General features: G+C 41.3%; 1 protein-coding gene across 3 annotated transcripts in view; it reads left to right on the forward strand.

Annotated features, from left to right (window-relative positions):
• The window catches only part of MLH1 (mutL homolog 1), a 113930-nt gene extending 98767 nt beyond the window's left edge, over positions 1–15163 (forward strand). The window contains exons 14-19 of one of the 3 annotated variants that reach the window (XM_077269328.1): positions 2361–2469; positions 5711–5774; positions 5916–6080; positions 10208–10300; positions 11940–12047; positions 14579–15163. In XM_077269328.1, the coding sequence (XP_077125443.1) occupies positions 2361–2469; positions 5711–5774; positions 5916–6080; positions 10208–10300; positions 11940–12047; positions 14579–14746 (707 nt within the window). In that variant the 3' untranslated portion in view covers positions 14747–15163. The remainder of the gene's footprint in view (positions 1–2360; positions 2470–5710; positions 5775–5915; positions 6081–10207; positions 10301–11939; positions 12048–14578) is intronic. The other 2 variants (XM_077269329.1, XM_077269330.1) reach the window with 2 other exon arrangements.
• Positions 15164–16287: the final 1124 nt, after the last annotated feature.

A 16287-nucleotide genomic window follows, 5' to 3' on the forward strand; every position in this document is an offset into this window, starting at 1 on the left:
TCAGACGCCTTCCGGATGGTATTGCATGATGGATAACCATTAATCCAGACCAAATTCCCCAGCTCTATTTGCTGAAATGCAGCCCCAGCCTTGGAAGAAAACTCAGCCACGCTTCACTATTACCTAAAGGCACTCCTTATTGTACTGCTCTTCGGTGTATAAACTTTCTCATTTTACAACCAAATATTTCATATTTTGACTAATATGTCCAGATCACCTGCTGCAATTTTTCTGCAACCAAGTTCCTATGTTTTTTTGTGCATGGTTGTCGTTCAGCCTTGTTTCCATGTCGGAGGTGTGTTTTTTGGCTGTGATTCTTTCTTGGCCATAACTTCTGGCCAGACTCCTCCTGACAGTAGGTGAGTGTTGCTGCATGCCTCTGGTTGCTTCAAGTTTTGAACTGATCAAGGTAAATTCACTGCACTCTGCTGAATGCAAGTTTTTCTTTCAAAACTAAAGTGCAGATAGAAAATAAGCATAAAGTGCAAGTTATGAAGGCGACTAAAAGTTTCGCCCCGGGTCTTGCTCACAAAGTCAAGCTTATTGTGCCGAGCTTGTCCATAAGGTGATGGTGGTCCCTGGTGGGGTAAAGTATGGCAGATGCTGTGATATCCTTGTTTGTGCTCCTACGCCTCTGGCGTATTTGATCTACTGTGCATGTTTACCCTGCGAGTACTGACCCCCTGGTAAAGACCATAAGAACTGTATGGCAGATTGGACCCTAACCTCTCCCGTTCTAAAAGCCTACAAATTTAAAGGGAATCTGTAAGCAGAGTTTTGTTATGTAATCTGAGAACAGTATGAGGTGGGGATGAGTTCAGCGATGTGTCACTTATCAGGCTGCATGCTGTTGTTTACTTACAGTGAAATCACTAGAACATTCTCATTGCCCAGACTAGCTCTCTCCTGCCTAGTTGTCAGACTCTGCCCCTACTCTGATAAGAAGCTCATGGTCAATAGACAATTTACATATGCAGCCTGGTGTGGGCTGGGATGGCTTTCTGAGCTCTGCTACACGCTGCACCTAAGAACTGTGTCACAACTGATGCAGTGACACATCAATGGAGTCAGGGTCTTTTTCTCTTCATTATGCTGCTATCAGAGGAGGTAGCTAAACCTGGTGACAGATTCTCTTTAAAGGGCAGATTGGATTCAGTACTAATTAAAAACGGAAATTACAAGATGTGTGTTGCTGTATAAGGAGGTGATGCATAAAGTTCTGTGAGTATAAGATAATCTGCATTGGTTCAATCTGGCAGTCAGGGAGAGTACTAGAAAAGTGTAATTCATGAATCAGGTGGTGCCAAGGTTTCACCTCTGCTGTATCTGCAATATAACAAGGAATCTGCAGAGCAAACACCTGAGTTTTAAAGTGAAAGACTTCACAGGGGGCGCTACATATGAGGATTTGTTCTTTTTTTTAGTTTTATTTTTTTCTATAAAAAAAATTTGTTTAAATATTTTCTATTGGCGTATATTTTTTTTTGTTTACTTACTCAATAACCTAAGGCCATGTTCACACTTTGCGGTGTGCTCTGCAGGTTTATCCCGCAGCGGAATTGATAAATCTGCAGGGCAAAACCGCTGCGGTTATCCCTGCAGATTTATCGCGGTTTGTTCCGCGGTTTCCGCTGCGGGATTACTACTGTACTATTGATGCTGCATATACAGCAATATGCAGCATCAATAGTAATGATAAAAATAATAAAAATTGGTTATACTCACCCTCTGATGTCCGGATCTCCTGGGCGCTGCACCCGGCGCTCCGGTTCCAAAGATACTGTGCCGAGAAGGACCTTCGTGACGTCACGGTCATGTGACCGCGGCGTCATCACGGTCATGTGACCGCGACGTCAACACAGGTCCTGCTCACACAGCAAACCGAAGACCGGACGGCCGCGGGCAGCACTGAGAGGTGAGTATAACATCATTTTTTATTTTAATTCTTTTTTTTTTTTACACTATTTATGGTTCCCAGGGCCTGGAGGAGAGTCTCCTCTCCTTCACCCCGGGTACCACCCGCACATTAACCGCTTACTTCCCGCATCGTGGGCACAGCCCCATGCGGGAAGTAAGCGGTTCAATGCATTCCTATGGGTGCAGAATCGCAGCGATTCTGCACAAAGAAGTGACATGCTGCGGGTTTTAAACCGCTGCGATTCTGCGCGGTTTTACCCGCAGCATGTGCACAGCGGTTTGCGGTTTCCATAGGGTTTGTATGTTAATGTAAACGCTATGGAAACTGCTGCGGACCCGCAGCATCAAAATCGCCGCGGATCCGCAGTAAAAACTGCAAAGTGTGAACATGGCCTAATAGTTTTTCCTGTTTATCTTTCACTAAACTTTGTTGTCTTCTCTAGGTCTCCAGAACATGATGAAGAATCATTCCTTTGTGGGCTGTGTAAATCCACAGTGGGCGCTCGCTCAGTATCAAACAAAGCTTTACCTTCTAAATACCACAAAGTTAAGGTATATTTGACCATTATGAATTGTGCCGTTGTTTTCTAGAAATCTTCTTTTAGTTCAATTTAATTTTCAAGGGATTTTAGCCAAACGCTCATTTGGCCCATGACTATTACTACCGACTCTCCACCAGGCCTGTGTAGTCAGTAAGCCAAACCACCAACTCAGTGTTCTCAATTTCCCTGACTCCCGACTCCTACTCTGACTCCACAGCACTGCCTCACTACTGATCATGAACATAAAGTGCAGCACAGATTCATCTCAACTAGAAGCAGAGAGCCTTAGATCAGGAACAGAACAGACATTTATAGGACATTTCACAACTTTCCCAAATTCTCTTATGATAACATTTACAGCACATCCTGCACTGAACTACTGTACCCAATTTATTATATACTAGCGGAAGAGCCCGGCGTTGCCTTGACATAGTAAATGTCTGTGGTTAGTTATAGCACCTCACTTCTCTTATTTTCCCATCACGCCTCTCATTTTCCCCCTCACATCTCCTTTTCCCCCTCACTCCTCTTATTTTCCCCCTCACTCCTCTCATTCCCCCCCTCCCTCCTCTCATTCCCCCCTAACACTTGTCATTTCGACCTCACATCTGTCATTTTCCGATCACTCCACTATTTTCCCTCACTCCTCTCATTTTGCACTCACACATTTTCATTTTCACCTCACACCTCTCATTTTCACCTCACACCTCTCATTTTCACCTCACACCTCTCATTTTCCCCTCAGTAAATACATGTTTCTCATCTCCCTTATATATAGTATACACCTGTATGTCATCACCTGTATATAGTATATACCTGTCATCTCCCCTGTAAATAGTATATACCTGCTGTATGTCATCTCCTCCTGTATATAGTATATACCTGTATGTCATCTCTTCTCTATATACTATATTCCTGTATGTCATCTCCTATATATACCGTAGTATATACCTGTATGTCATCTCCTGTATATAGTATATACCTATATGTCATCTCCCCTGTAAATAGTATATACCTGCTGTATGTCATCTCCTCCTGTATATACTATATACCTGTGTCATCTCCTATATATAGTATATACCTGTATGTCATCTGCTCCTGTATATAGTATATACCTGTATGTCATCTCCTGTATATAGTATATACCTGTATGTCATCTCCCCTGTATATAGTACATACCTGGTGTATGTCATCTCCTCCTCTATATACCGATTTCATCTCTTTTATATAGTATATACCTGTATGTCCTCTCCTCCCGTATATAGTATATACGTGTGTCATCTCCTCCTGTATATAGTATAGCAAATGAAGACAAAAAGAGAAATGATCCAGCTGGAGGTGGAGGCAGTTCAGACTTTGTGAGACTTTATTAGACAACTAAAGCGATAAATGAAAAATCTTTACATAGCAAACACCTGGCACACCAGTGAGGAGGATCAACGCGTTTCAACTATGAAGTCTTACTCATGATCTACCTGATAGTGCAATGAGAGCATATATATATAGTGTGCACATGACATTGATTGGACAAACAATTAAAAATGCAAAAAAAAAAAAAAAAAAAATTGCAAAGGAAAAAAGTATGTATGTCATCTCCTCCTGTATATATATGTAAGTCATCACCTCCTGTATATAGTACTGTATATACCTGTCATCTGCTCCTGTATATAGTATATACCTGTCATCTCCCCTGTATATAGTACATACCTGTATGTCATCTCCTCCTGTATATAGTATATACCTGTGTCATCTCCTCCTGTATATAGTGTATGTGTATATATATATATATATATATATATATATATATGTGTGTGTCATCTCGTCCTGTATTAGACCTCGTTCACACGTTATTTGGTCAGTATTTTCACCTCAATATTTGTAAGCTAAATTGGCAACCTGATAAATCCCCAGCCAACAGGAAGCCCTCCCCCCTGGCAGTATATATTAGCCCACACATAATAGACAGGTCATGTGACTGACAGCTGCCATATTTCCTATATGGTACATTTGTTGCTCTTGTAGTTTGGCTGCTTATTAATCAGATTTTTATTTTTGAAGGAGAATACCAGACTTGTGTGTGTTTTAGGGCGAGTTTCATGTGTCAAGTTGTGTGTGTTGAGTTGATTGTGGCGACATGCATGTAGCAACTTTTTGTGTCGAGTTGCATGTGACAGGTTAGTGTAGCAAGTTGTGTACAGCAAGTTTTGCGCATAGCAAGTTTTGCGCATAGCGAGTTTTGCGCGTGGCGAGTTTTATGTGTGGTGTGTTTTGAGTATGTGCAAGTTTTGTGTGAGGCAACTTCTGCATGTGTTGCAACTTTTGTGCATGTGGCAATTTTTCCACGTGTGCAAGTTTTGCGTGTGGCGAGTTTTCCATGAGGTGAGTTTTGCACGTGTGGCGAGTTTTCCATGAGGTGAGTTTTGCACGTGTGGTGAGTTTTGCTTGAGCCTAGTTTTGCATGTGGCGAATTTTGAGCAGTGACTTTTGTGTTTCGACTTTTATGTGGCGAGGTTGGTGTATGTGTGCTGAGGGTGGTATATGTGTTCCAGCACGTGGTAGTGTGTGGCGCATTTTGTGTGTGTGTTCATATCCCCGTGTGTGGTGAGTATCCCATGTACGGTATATATTCTTTGGCGCCATCGCTCTCACTCTTTAAGTCCCCCTTGTTCACATCTGGCAGCTGTCAATTCGCCTCCAACACTTTTCTTTTCACTTTTTCCCCATTATGTAGATAGGGGCAAAATTGTTTGGTGAATTGGAACACGCGGGGTTAAAATTTCGCCTCACAACATAGCCTATGACGCTCTTGGGGTCCAGACGTGTGACTCTGCAAGATTATGTGGCGAAAGGTAGCTGCTCGACATGGCCTTATCTTCCTTAAGAACACTAGAATCGAGTATTAAAATTCAAAAATGCCTAATTTCCCCCCACCAAACATAGATAGGTGGAGAGTTGGAGGCCCTAATCTTCGTAGAATGTTCTATTTTTTTTCTAATAGATATGCGGACTTTGAACCTTTCAGAAACCTAATAAAAACTACATGACTACAAATAATGTGTATATGCAATATGCAGCAAACAAAGACACAAAACAATTCTTTATCTGAACTGGACATAGTTCTGTGCAGTTTTTTCTGTCTGTATGATGGTAGCACAATATCCGTGTTACCTTTTAACGGCATTAGTTGTCTACATTAAACATATAGGTAATAATATTTTTTCTCTTATTGATATGACTCCTCTCTCCTGTAGTCAAGAACTCTTCTATCAAATACTTATTAATGACTTTGGGAATTTTGGCATAATGAGATTATCTGTAAGTACTTACTCTTCTGATTTTGTAGTAATATTTATTTTCCTTATATTAATAATTTATTTTCTTTATATTCATTTCCATTCAGTTTCTATAAGACATGTTGGAAATCCGTTTACTATAATACCTTTTAAATCTGTTTAGGAGTCTGCCCCTATATATGAATTGGCTATGCTAGCTCTAGATAGTCCTGAAAGTGGATGGACAGAAGAAGATGGCCCTAAAGAAGGACTTACTGAATACATTGTCCAGTTCCTTCAGAAGAAATCCGAAATGTTAAAAGATTATTTCTCCCTGGAAATAGATGAGGTAAGTTGTAGCTTGTGCAACGTTGTGAGGTGTTGTGACTAATATCTACTCTCGGGCTGTACTCAGAAGTCTGGTTCTTGACATCGCTGATCCCCAAGACTGAGCCAGGATGGGAAAGAATCCTCACTCTATTCAATGCAGCTATCTCCAAAATGTGAATAGAGAAAGCGTTAGAGAGCATCCTGAACACTTGTTGAGTATGGATTAGACCTTAGTTGGGCAAAATGCTGCCCGCGGACCACATCCAGCTCTCTGGCTGTTCCAGTCCGGCCCACAGTCCGAGACAGCTGAAGGGCTTGAGCGCTGTCACCGATATCTGCATCCTTAGGTCGCAGAGAGTAACGAATACATTAGTAAGGGAGGGAGCCACGGCTCCTATTTCCAGCAATCGGCGTGTGCAGAAAGCGAAATCAAACGCGATGAGGTCACTTCATCATGTCTGCTGTACGGAGAGTCTGTGCACCGGAGCAGAGCTCCACAGGAGCGAGGTGAGTATGTATTTTTATTTTCATGTGTTTGGCATGTTTACATGTGTGTGTATATATAGGGGCTATGTGGGGCTCATACTGTATATGGGGGTTGTGTGGTGGCTCATGCAGTATATAGGGGACTGTGGGGGCTCATACTGTATATAGTGGTCTATGTGGGGGGCTCATGCTGTATAGGGGATGTATGGGGATCATACTGTACATTGGGAGTGATGTGAGGGCTCATACTATATATAGCGGGCAATGTGGGAGCTCATACTGTATATAAGGGACTATGTGGGACTCATACTGTATATAGGGGTTGTGTGGTGGGTCATATAGTATATAGCGGACTGTGGGGGCTCATACTGTATGGGTAGTGGTTGTGTGGGGTCTCATACTGTACAGGGTACGAGGCTATGTGGGGGCTTATACTGTATGGGGGACTGTGGGGGCTCATACTGTATATGGTGGGCTGTGTGGGGGCTCCTACTGTATGCAGGGGAATATCAGCATATTTAGTTCTGCTCAATATTAAGTGATACAATTAAAATTAATTCAAAATAGGTTAATTTAGTGTAATGAATTACAGCCTATTGTTTCCACCCTCCACAACAGTCATTGTCTCTCTTGTGGCTCCTCAGGAAAACTAATTGGCTGCTTTTGGATTAATGTAATTTGATGCTTCCAGGTTAATTTATTTGTAAGATAATACAAGCTCATAGCTGCAATGTTCTGCTTTCTGTTGTGCAATTTGTATTAGGCGTTATTCTAAAAATTGAAAATTATTTCTTATTTGTTGTTAAGATCAGTAAAAAATAAGAATTCACTAATTGTTGAGTAGTATCTTTAAAACACAAAATGACTAAAAATAAATAGGAGGCGATAACAATATAACATAAAGGGAACCTGTCAGCTGATACACGCTGCACACGGTTTGGGCAGCATGGATCAGCCTTTGGCTGTACGATCACAGCCATTTCACAATTCCCGGAGGATTAAACTGTGTGACCAACTTGATGCTACAGATCGCTTGGAAAACTTTAGCATTCTGCAAGCTAATTACGCTTGCAGAATGCTAAAAAAACACGAAAAAAACGGGAAAAAACCGCAAAAAAAAAATGCGGATTTCTTGCAGAAAATTTCCGGTTTTCTTCAGGAAATTTCTGCAAGAAATCCGGACGTGTGCACATACCCTTAGAATTGGCAATCTTAGCCCATCCTTTCTATGTGATGCTCCATATCTGTTATATTGTGAAGGCATGTCTTATTTACAATACCCTCTCCACAGATTTATAATTGGATTCAAGTCTGGGTTTTGGCTGGACAATTCTAATACTTTGATCTTCTTTTGGTGAAGCCATTATTTTGTTGATTTGGTGGTATGCTTAGGGTCATTATTGTGCTGAAAGGTGACATTCCATCTTCAGCTTTTTAGCAGATGCCTGAAGGCTTTCTTGCAAATTCATATTTGGAACAATTGATTATTCCCTTCACCATGATTAACGCCACAGTTCGTCGTCAAAAAACAGCTCCAAAGCATAATGTTGCCTTCATTATGCTTGACTCTGGGTACAATGTTCTTTTGGTGATAGGATTGGATTTTTTTTTGTAAGAAAAGGCTTATGTCTTGCCACCCTACTCCAAGGCCAGACATGTGACGATGATCTTGATATTTCCATCAATTTTTGAGGGGGTTATCCATTTCTAGGTAATGTCACTGTTGTACCAATCCTTTTATTGATGACTGTCTTTACAATGTTTCATGGTATATCTAATGCCTTGGAAAAAAAATTGTATCATTTTCCTGGCAGATGACTTTCAACACTTTGCTTTGTTTTAAGCTGTTTACGGGCCATAGCTTTTGCTGTAAAATCTAACTAAGAGAATGTCATGAATATCCTTGTTGCATGGCTAAACTTATCAGAATCACTATAAATGAAGACAGCCGTGTACTCTTTACTTTATAACATGAGTTTAAATGTGATTGGATATCTGTGGACACAACCACATCCCCAATTATAAATGTATGTTCACATTTATGCACCCTCGTTACCGTATATACTCGAGTATAAGCCGACCCGAGTATAAGCCGACCCCCCTAATTTTGCCACAAAAAACTGGGAAACCGTATTGACTCGAGTATAAGCCTAGGGTAGGAAATGCAGCAGCTACCGGTAAATTTCAAAAATAAAAATAGATATATAAATGCGCCATACAATACATTATTGCCCCATAGATGCGCCATACAATTCACTATTGCCCCATAGATGCTCCATACAATTCATTATTGCCCCATAGATGCTCCATATAATGTGCCATACAATTCATTATTGCCCCATAGATGCTCCATATAATGTGCCATACAATTCATTATTGCCCCATAGATGCTCCATATAATGTGCCATACAATTCATTATTGCCCCATAGATGCTCCATACAATTCATTATTGCCCCATAGATGCTCCATACAATTCATTATTGCCCCATAGATGCTCCAAATAAAACTGTGCCACATTTAATGCTGCTGTAATAAAAAAAAAAGTGACATTCTCACCTCTCTTGCTGCCCGCTGCTCCTCGGCGTCCAATCTCTCCGCACTGACTGTTCAGGCAGAGGGCGGCGCGCACACCAGTACGTCATCGCGCCCTCTGACCTCAATAGTCACTGCAAGAGGACGGGAAGATAGAGCGGTGCCCGGCGTGTGGAACGAGGGAAGGTAAATATGAAATACTTACCTGCTCCGGCGCGGTCCCTGGCTTCTTCTCCCGGACAGATGGTCTCAGGGCACGGCAGTTTCTAACTCTGTCAGCAGTCACTAGTACCGCTCATTACAAGGAATGAATATGCGGCTCCACCCCTATGGGGGTGGAGTCCATATTCATTACTTTAATGCGCGGTACCATGTGACCGCTGAACAGAGGAAGAGCTGCGGCACCCGAAGACCGTGGGACATGCGGGGACCACGTCAGGAACGCCAGGAGTAGGTGAGTATGTGACAGCCTCTCTCCCCCTCACCCGCCGCCGACCATGACTCGAGTATAAGCCGAGAGGGGCACTTTCAGCCCAAAAATTTGGGCTGAAAATCTCGGCTTATACTCGAGTATATACGGTATATTATTTTTATTTTGCCCCTCAAAATGATTTATTTAATGGATTTGTACAGATTATTGGTGACATTAAGGCTATGTGCACAAATTCAGGATTTCTTGCAGAAATTTCCTGAGCAGAACAGGACATTTTCTGCAAGAAATCCTCGTGCGTTTTTACCTTTTTTTTTTTTTTGGTGCGTTTTTTTTTTTTTTTTTTGCGGATTTTTCTGGAGGTTCCCAATTGCCCAAAAATCCGCAAAATTAATGAACATGCTGCATTTTTTACCGCAAAGCGTTTTTTTCGCATTTTTATACCGAAAAAAAATGCGAAAAATCTGCAACGTGTGCACACAGCCTAAAGGTGGAAAAGTTCTGAAATTATTTTCTATATGATTTTTTTACATGACAAAAATATGGTCTTCTTAACAGGGGTGTATAGACTTTTTATATTTTTTGTTTGTGTAAATGTGTGTTCGTGATATTTGTATGTGCACATACAGATATACAGTGTGTGTATTATATATACCGTATAATCTAGTGCCACCTAAGTGTAAGTTTTTGTTCATAGGGAGGCAACCTTACAGGGCTACCACTCCTGTTAGACAACTACATTCCACCATTGGAAGGATTGCCAATGTTCATCTTACGACTGGCTACTGAGGTAATGCAGTTTTTATTTTTTTGTGGTTATTTAAAAAAAAAAAAAAACAGTACTTTCTTTAACCCCCTTACCAACATAACTTGATTATGTCATATTCTGGTTCCCTGGCTTTAATGTGGGCTGTAGAACTGAGCCCAGGTCTTTGCCAGTAGATAATGACTGTGATATCCATCATCTGCCTCTAACAGTCCCACGTGGTGCAGATCTCTGCACGCGGCTGTTAATTTATTAAATGCTGCTTTCAATCTCAGACTTTTGCATTAACAGCAAGCCATTAGGGACGCACATCATTTAGGCTATGTGCACACGTTCATGCTTGTGCTTGCCTAAGCATCCCATCATTCCGCATTTTTTGTGCACATGCTGCGTTTTTTCCCACGGCAGAATTGCATTCCGGAAAAAAACGCAGCATATTCATTCTTTGTGCAGAATCGCGGGGATTCCGCACACATAGGAATGCATTGATCCCCTTACTTCCCGCATGGGGCTATGCCCACCATGCAGGAAGTAAGCGGATCATGTGCAGTTGGTACCCAGGGTGGAGGAGAGGAGACTTTGGCTTCCCCCGCAGCCTTCCCGCTCCTCACGATGCTCCCGTTCCCAGTAATGCCTCGCGGTAATGACCTGTAATGATGTAGCAGTCTCGCGAGACCGCTATGTCATCTGGGGTCATTGCCGCGAAGCATTACTGGGAACGGGAGCATCGCGAGGAGCAGGAAGGCTGTGAGGGATGCCGGAAGGTGAGAATATCATGATTTTTTTTTATTTTTTTTCATTATTTTTAACATTCCATCTTTTTACTATTGATGCTGCATATTCAGCATCAATAGTAAAAAGTTGGTCACACTTGTCAAACACTATGTTTGACAAGTGTGACCAACCTGTCAATCAGTTTTCCAAGCGATGCTACAAATCACTTGGAAAACCCTAGCATTCTGCAAGCTAATTACGCTTGTAAAACGCTAGTGTTTAGCGGGAATACGCATGCCAATTCCGCATGCGATATACCTGCGGCAGGGAGTTGCAGAATTGCCGTGAAAATTTTCACGGCAATTCTGCAACGTGTGCACATAGCCTTAATGCGCCCCATGACGCTGATAGATTGCCATGATAGCCCAGGGTCTACTGAAGACCCTGCTGTATCGCCGTGCTTAGCTGGAGAGTTAAACTCTGACAGAGCAGGAAGACACAAGCTCCCTGGACTGCCACGTGGAAACTATGAGGCCCGTGAGCCATGGGCGGCCCAGCACCGGGCCCCTTGCCCGTCATTACAAGTCTAACTGTATCGGCATCCTAGATGCCTATACAGATGAAAGCAATGATGAGAGAGAGGGAGCGTCGGCTGATTCTCACTGTCTAATCATTCCCCCTCTGAATACCCATAAAAAGTAATAATGCCCAATGAGTCTCTCATGTATAGTAATAAGTCCCCCGAGTCAGAAAGATGATTTTATATATTTTCTTTGCAACGTTTGCTGTTATAGTAAAGATTAATATGTACTGTACTCACTTTTGTTTTATTGTCAAGGATACAATTTCTTTGTAGTTCGTTTAAGTTGATAAAAAGCAAAGTCACTGTATTCTTCATATTGTATTTAATTTTATAGTAATTATAACAAAATTCTATTCATTTCTGTAGGTCAACTGGGATGACGAGAAAGAATGTTTTGGAAGTTTTAGCAAAGAATGTTCTATGTTTTACTCTATTAGAAAGAAGTATATACTTGAAGAGTCTGACACTTCTGAGGTATTTGTGCTATTACTTATTGATTGACAGCTAATGTGTTGTAGCCATAACCCACCAGACCCGTTTGTATCCCCCATGGCTCCCTGTTCAATCTGGCTATATTAGTGGAGCAGTAATCGAAGAGAAAGGGGGCGAAGGTGTACTGAATCTAATGTAACTAATCAGAAAGTTGGGTTTCTTTAAATATGGGATGCAGTGTTAGACTTTATCCAGCAGCAGCTGCGGGGGAAGGGCTGAGTAGTCCTTTGTGTTACACATCATGATGATGTGAACAGGACACTACACCATCCAGCTGCTCGGCTGAGGTTCTGCTAATTTAAAAGGGGTTGTCCAGGACTTACATATTCATGAACTATCCATATCAGTGAGGGCCTGACACCCGGTACTCCCACTGGACAGCTGATGGCTGCTCTGTCACAATTGTAAGCAATATACTGAGCAGAACAGTGCAGCTCCGAACATTTAGTGGCTGCTGCAGAATACTGCAATTTTCCCTAGGGGGTTTGGCTGATGTTCATTTGATGTGTTTGGGGGTCTTTATTCTGATCTCGAGTCCGATTTCCTCTTTACTGCAGACCTGAGTCTGGAGCATATTCAGACCAACTATTAATACAGGCACGAAATTATATACCTGGGTCACAACATGACTGCACCAGTGTCAACCTAATTAAAATGGTAAAACATTTGGAAGAAAATAAACATTTTTGATATTGTAAAATCTATTTTTCGTAGTCTTCATTGGGGGACACAGAAACCATAGACTAGTCTACTGTCACCTGGAGGCTGACACTAATAATACATCTTAACAAACAAAAAATTCTCTTCCCCGGCAAGAGAATACCTTGCCTGATAGCATCGGGCCTCCACAGCTTAGTGAGAAAACAGTAGGAGAAGCAGAAAGAATTAAAGCAAGAAAAGAAATTAATACAGAGAGAAAAATAATGTAAATGCACGCCCGATCAGGCAGTTGTGCTGTCCCATCCCCCAAAGAAGACTACCAGAAAGAGATTTTACGGTGAGTATTGGAAATCTTAGTCGCTTCATTATGGGACACTCAAACCGTGGGACGTCCTAAAGCTGTCCATGTGGTGTGAAAGAAAATCAAATAAAAAGTATTCTGCTCCTGTCTCAATCTGCTGCCTACGTTGTCTGCCTGCCAAAACATGCCTCTATACCTCAAAGTAATGGTGTGAACCCTGTAATAGGTATGCACTGATGACCAAGTAATTGAATTAGAGTTGCATGGTGACAAACATCCTTGGAAGCTCCTGCATGATGCAAAGAATGTTCCCTAACCCTGAATGGGGGAGCACTAAGCGTCTATAATGGCTGATCTAACCCAGCAAGCAATGGTCACCCTAGAGGTTTGCCTTACTGCCATAGCATAATTGGATGAACCACAAGACAGCTCTGACTACTTCAGATTATGTGAGAATCTCTCAGGGAGATAAGAGGCGAAGTACCTAAAGGAAGGAAAGCAATTTCCTCATTAAAATAAAAGGCGGAGAATCCTTCTAAGGCGAAAGGAGGGAGCCAAACAGGTGAGAGCCTCTCTTGAAACCCCGCCAGATGAAAGAAATCCCTAGAAAGCTCAAATGGCGAGATCTCTGATCACGACAAAGAGGGATGTTTTAAAGTTAAATACAGCAATTATTTATTCACAAAGATCTAAAAAGTTCCTGTGTGTAAACCAGTTCAGTGCATCTAACTTTCCGGCTGCCCTAACTGCTTACCTTTACTGAACTGCTTTTTTACGTCCTAATGGATAAATGAAAAACTAGACTCTCTCAATATGATACCTAAAAAAAAAATATGTATTTTTTTTTTTCAACTAAAAAAAATATTGTTAACAATTTAAAAAAAATTACAAATTGGGAATGACTGCAATCGTATTGACTCATATTATAATGCTATATCTCTATCCCGCACGGAAAATCACAAAAAAGCAACCAATACCAGAATTGCAGTGTTTTTGTTCACCCCCTACATAAATTAATACAAATTGATCAAGTGGTCACGTACAGTAAAAACACAAAAAAAAATTAAGTGTTCAAACAAGTCTTTCTGTAGAAAAAAAAGTTATGCTCAGAAATGGTGACCCCAAAATAGACTACGTTTGGTGCTCGATAATTATACTGGTGGTGTTTAAATAAAATCAGAATTACTAACATTTTTGTACATTCCAACTTCTAAAATGTGAAAAAAGTGATATGTACCAGAAAATAGGAAAACTGTCCTGTTACGCAAAAAAAAAAAGCTCAGTTGGTGGAAAAATATTAGTTATGTGGCTCAATATATGGCGTTACAAAAACAAATGATTTTTTTTTTTTAATCCACTACTCATTGTTTTTTATTAAACGATTTTAATAAATTATTTTCACATAGATCTAAATATATTGTTGACGTGATCAGATTAGTGAAGAACCGTAGGAGCCAGCAAAACCACCATTAAGTAGTTGGTGTCATCAGTGCTATGAAAATCTACAAAATACCATTCTGTTTGATCTAATACTTTTCTGTTTTTTTTCTAGGATAAGGATTTAGGCGTTGAGGCTCCTTCCTGGCGATGGACAACTGAGCACATTTTGTACAAAGCTTTTAAGATGCACCTTCTACCCCGAAAAGATTTTGCAGAAGATGGCAGCGTCCTACAGCTTGCCAACCTCCCAGATCTTTACAAAGTGTTTGAAAGATGTTAGCCGTGCTTTGTTGTTGAGATATGCACATGTATATCTCATATATATATATATACATATTATAATTTTATTATAGAATTTAACTTTTTTGCCTCATTAGAAGGTATTGAAATGTACAGTGTTATGAAACAAGTTCCAACCTTCTTGAAAACATAAGGAGTCATTAACTGTTTATTCCATCGGGGGATTCCCTAAAAAATAAAGTAGAACTTTGTAAACATATAAAATATCCATTGGTTTTAATTGTTAGAAATTGTGAAGTTCTTTGGGGCAAAAACATTGGTGGCCTATCCTTAAAGGGCCACATTGCTTACATGCATGCATGGGCTCTTTCACTGTGCTAATCAGCAGAAATGTCAGAGGCTGAAATCACAATTATCAATCATTGTTGGTCTAATGTAAGAATAAACCAAAATTATATTATTATTGTCAGAGAATCTCTTCAGGTTAGTAGCTACTATGTCAGTATGTTAAAGATCTTACTTTTAGAGCATTCATCCCTTAAAAAAGCATTACATAGTTTTCCTTTCCTTGAATCCTATCTAAAATTTAAAGACTTGCTGGAGGGTTAATGACATGGGAAGGGGGCGTGGGGTAGCGATTGAAAATATTGTTCCGGATCTGTCTTGAATTGCAAATACTGCTGTTAGCAATTTGTACAACATTATTTTACAATATACACTGCTCAAAAACATAAAGGGAACACTTAAACAACAGAATATAACTCCAAGTAAATCAAACTTCTGTGAAATCTGTCCACTTAGGAAGCAACACTGTTTGACAATCAATTTCACATGCTGTTGTGCAAATGGAATAGACAACAGATGGAAATTATTGGCAATTATCAGGACACACTCAATAAAGGAGTGGTTCTGCAGGTGGGGACCACAGACCACATCTCAGTACCAATGCTTTCTGGCTGATGTTTTGGTCACTTTTGAATGTTGGTTGTGCTTTCACACTCGTGGTAGCATGAGACTGACTCTACTACCCACACAAGTGGCTCAGTTAGTGCAGCTCATCCAGGATGGCACATCAATGTGTGCTGTGGCAAGAAGGTTTGCTGTGTTAGCGTAGTGTCCAGAGGCTGGAGGCGCTACCAGGAGACAGGCCAGTACACCAGGAGATGTAGAGGGGGGCTGTAGGAGGGCAACAACCCAGTAGCAGGACCGCTACCTCAGCCTTTGTGCAAGGAGGAACAGGAGGAGCCCTGCAAAATGACCTCCAGCAGGCCACAAATGTGCATGTCTGCACAAAGGGTTAGAAACCGACTCCATGAGGATGGTCTGAGTGCCCGACGTCCACAGATGGGGTTGTGCTCACAGCCCAACACCGTGCAGGACGCTTGGTTTTTGCCACAGAACACCAGGATTGGCAAATTCGCCACTGGCGCCCTGTGCTCTTCACAGATGAAAGCAGGTTCACACTGAGCACATGTGACAGAGTGGAGACGCCGTGGAGAGCGATCTGCCTGCAACATCCTTCAGCATGACTGGTTTGGCAGTGGATCAGTAATGCTGTGGGGTGGCATTTCTTTGAAGTGC

Source organism: Ranitomeya variabilis, chromosome 6, assembly GCF_051348905.1.
Source record: "Ranitomeya variabilis isolate aRanVar5 chromosome 6, aRanVar5.hap1, whole genome shotgun sequence".
Lineage (NCBI taxonomy): Eukaryota > Metazoa > Chordata > Amphibia > Anura > Dendrobatidae > Ranitomeya > Ranitomeya variabilis.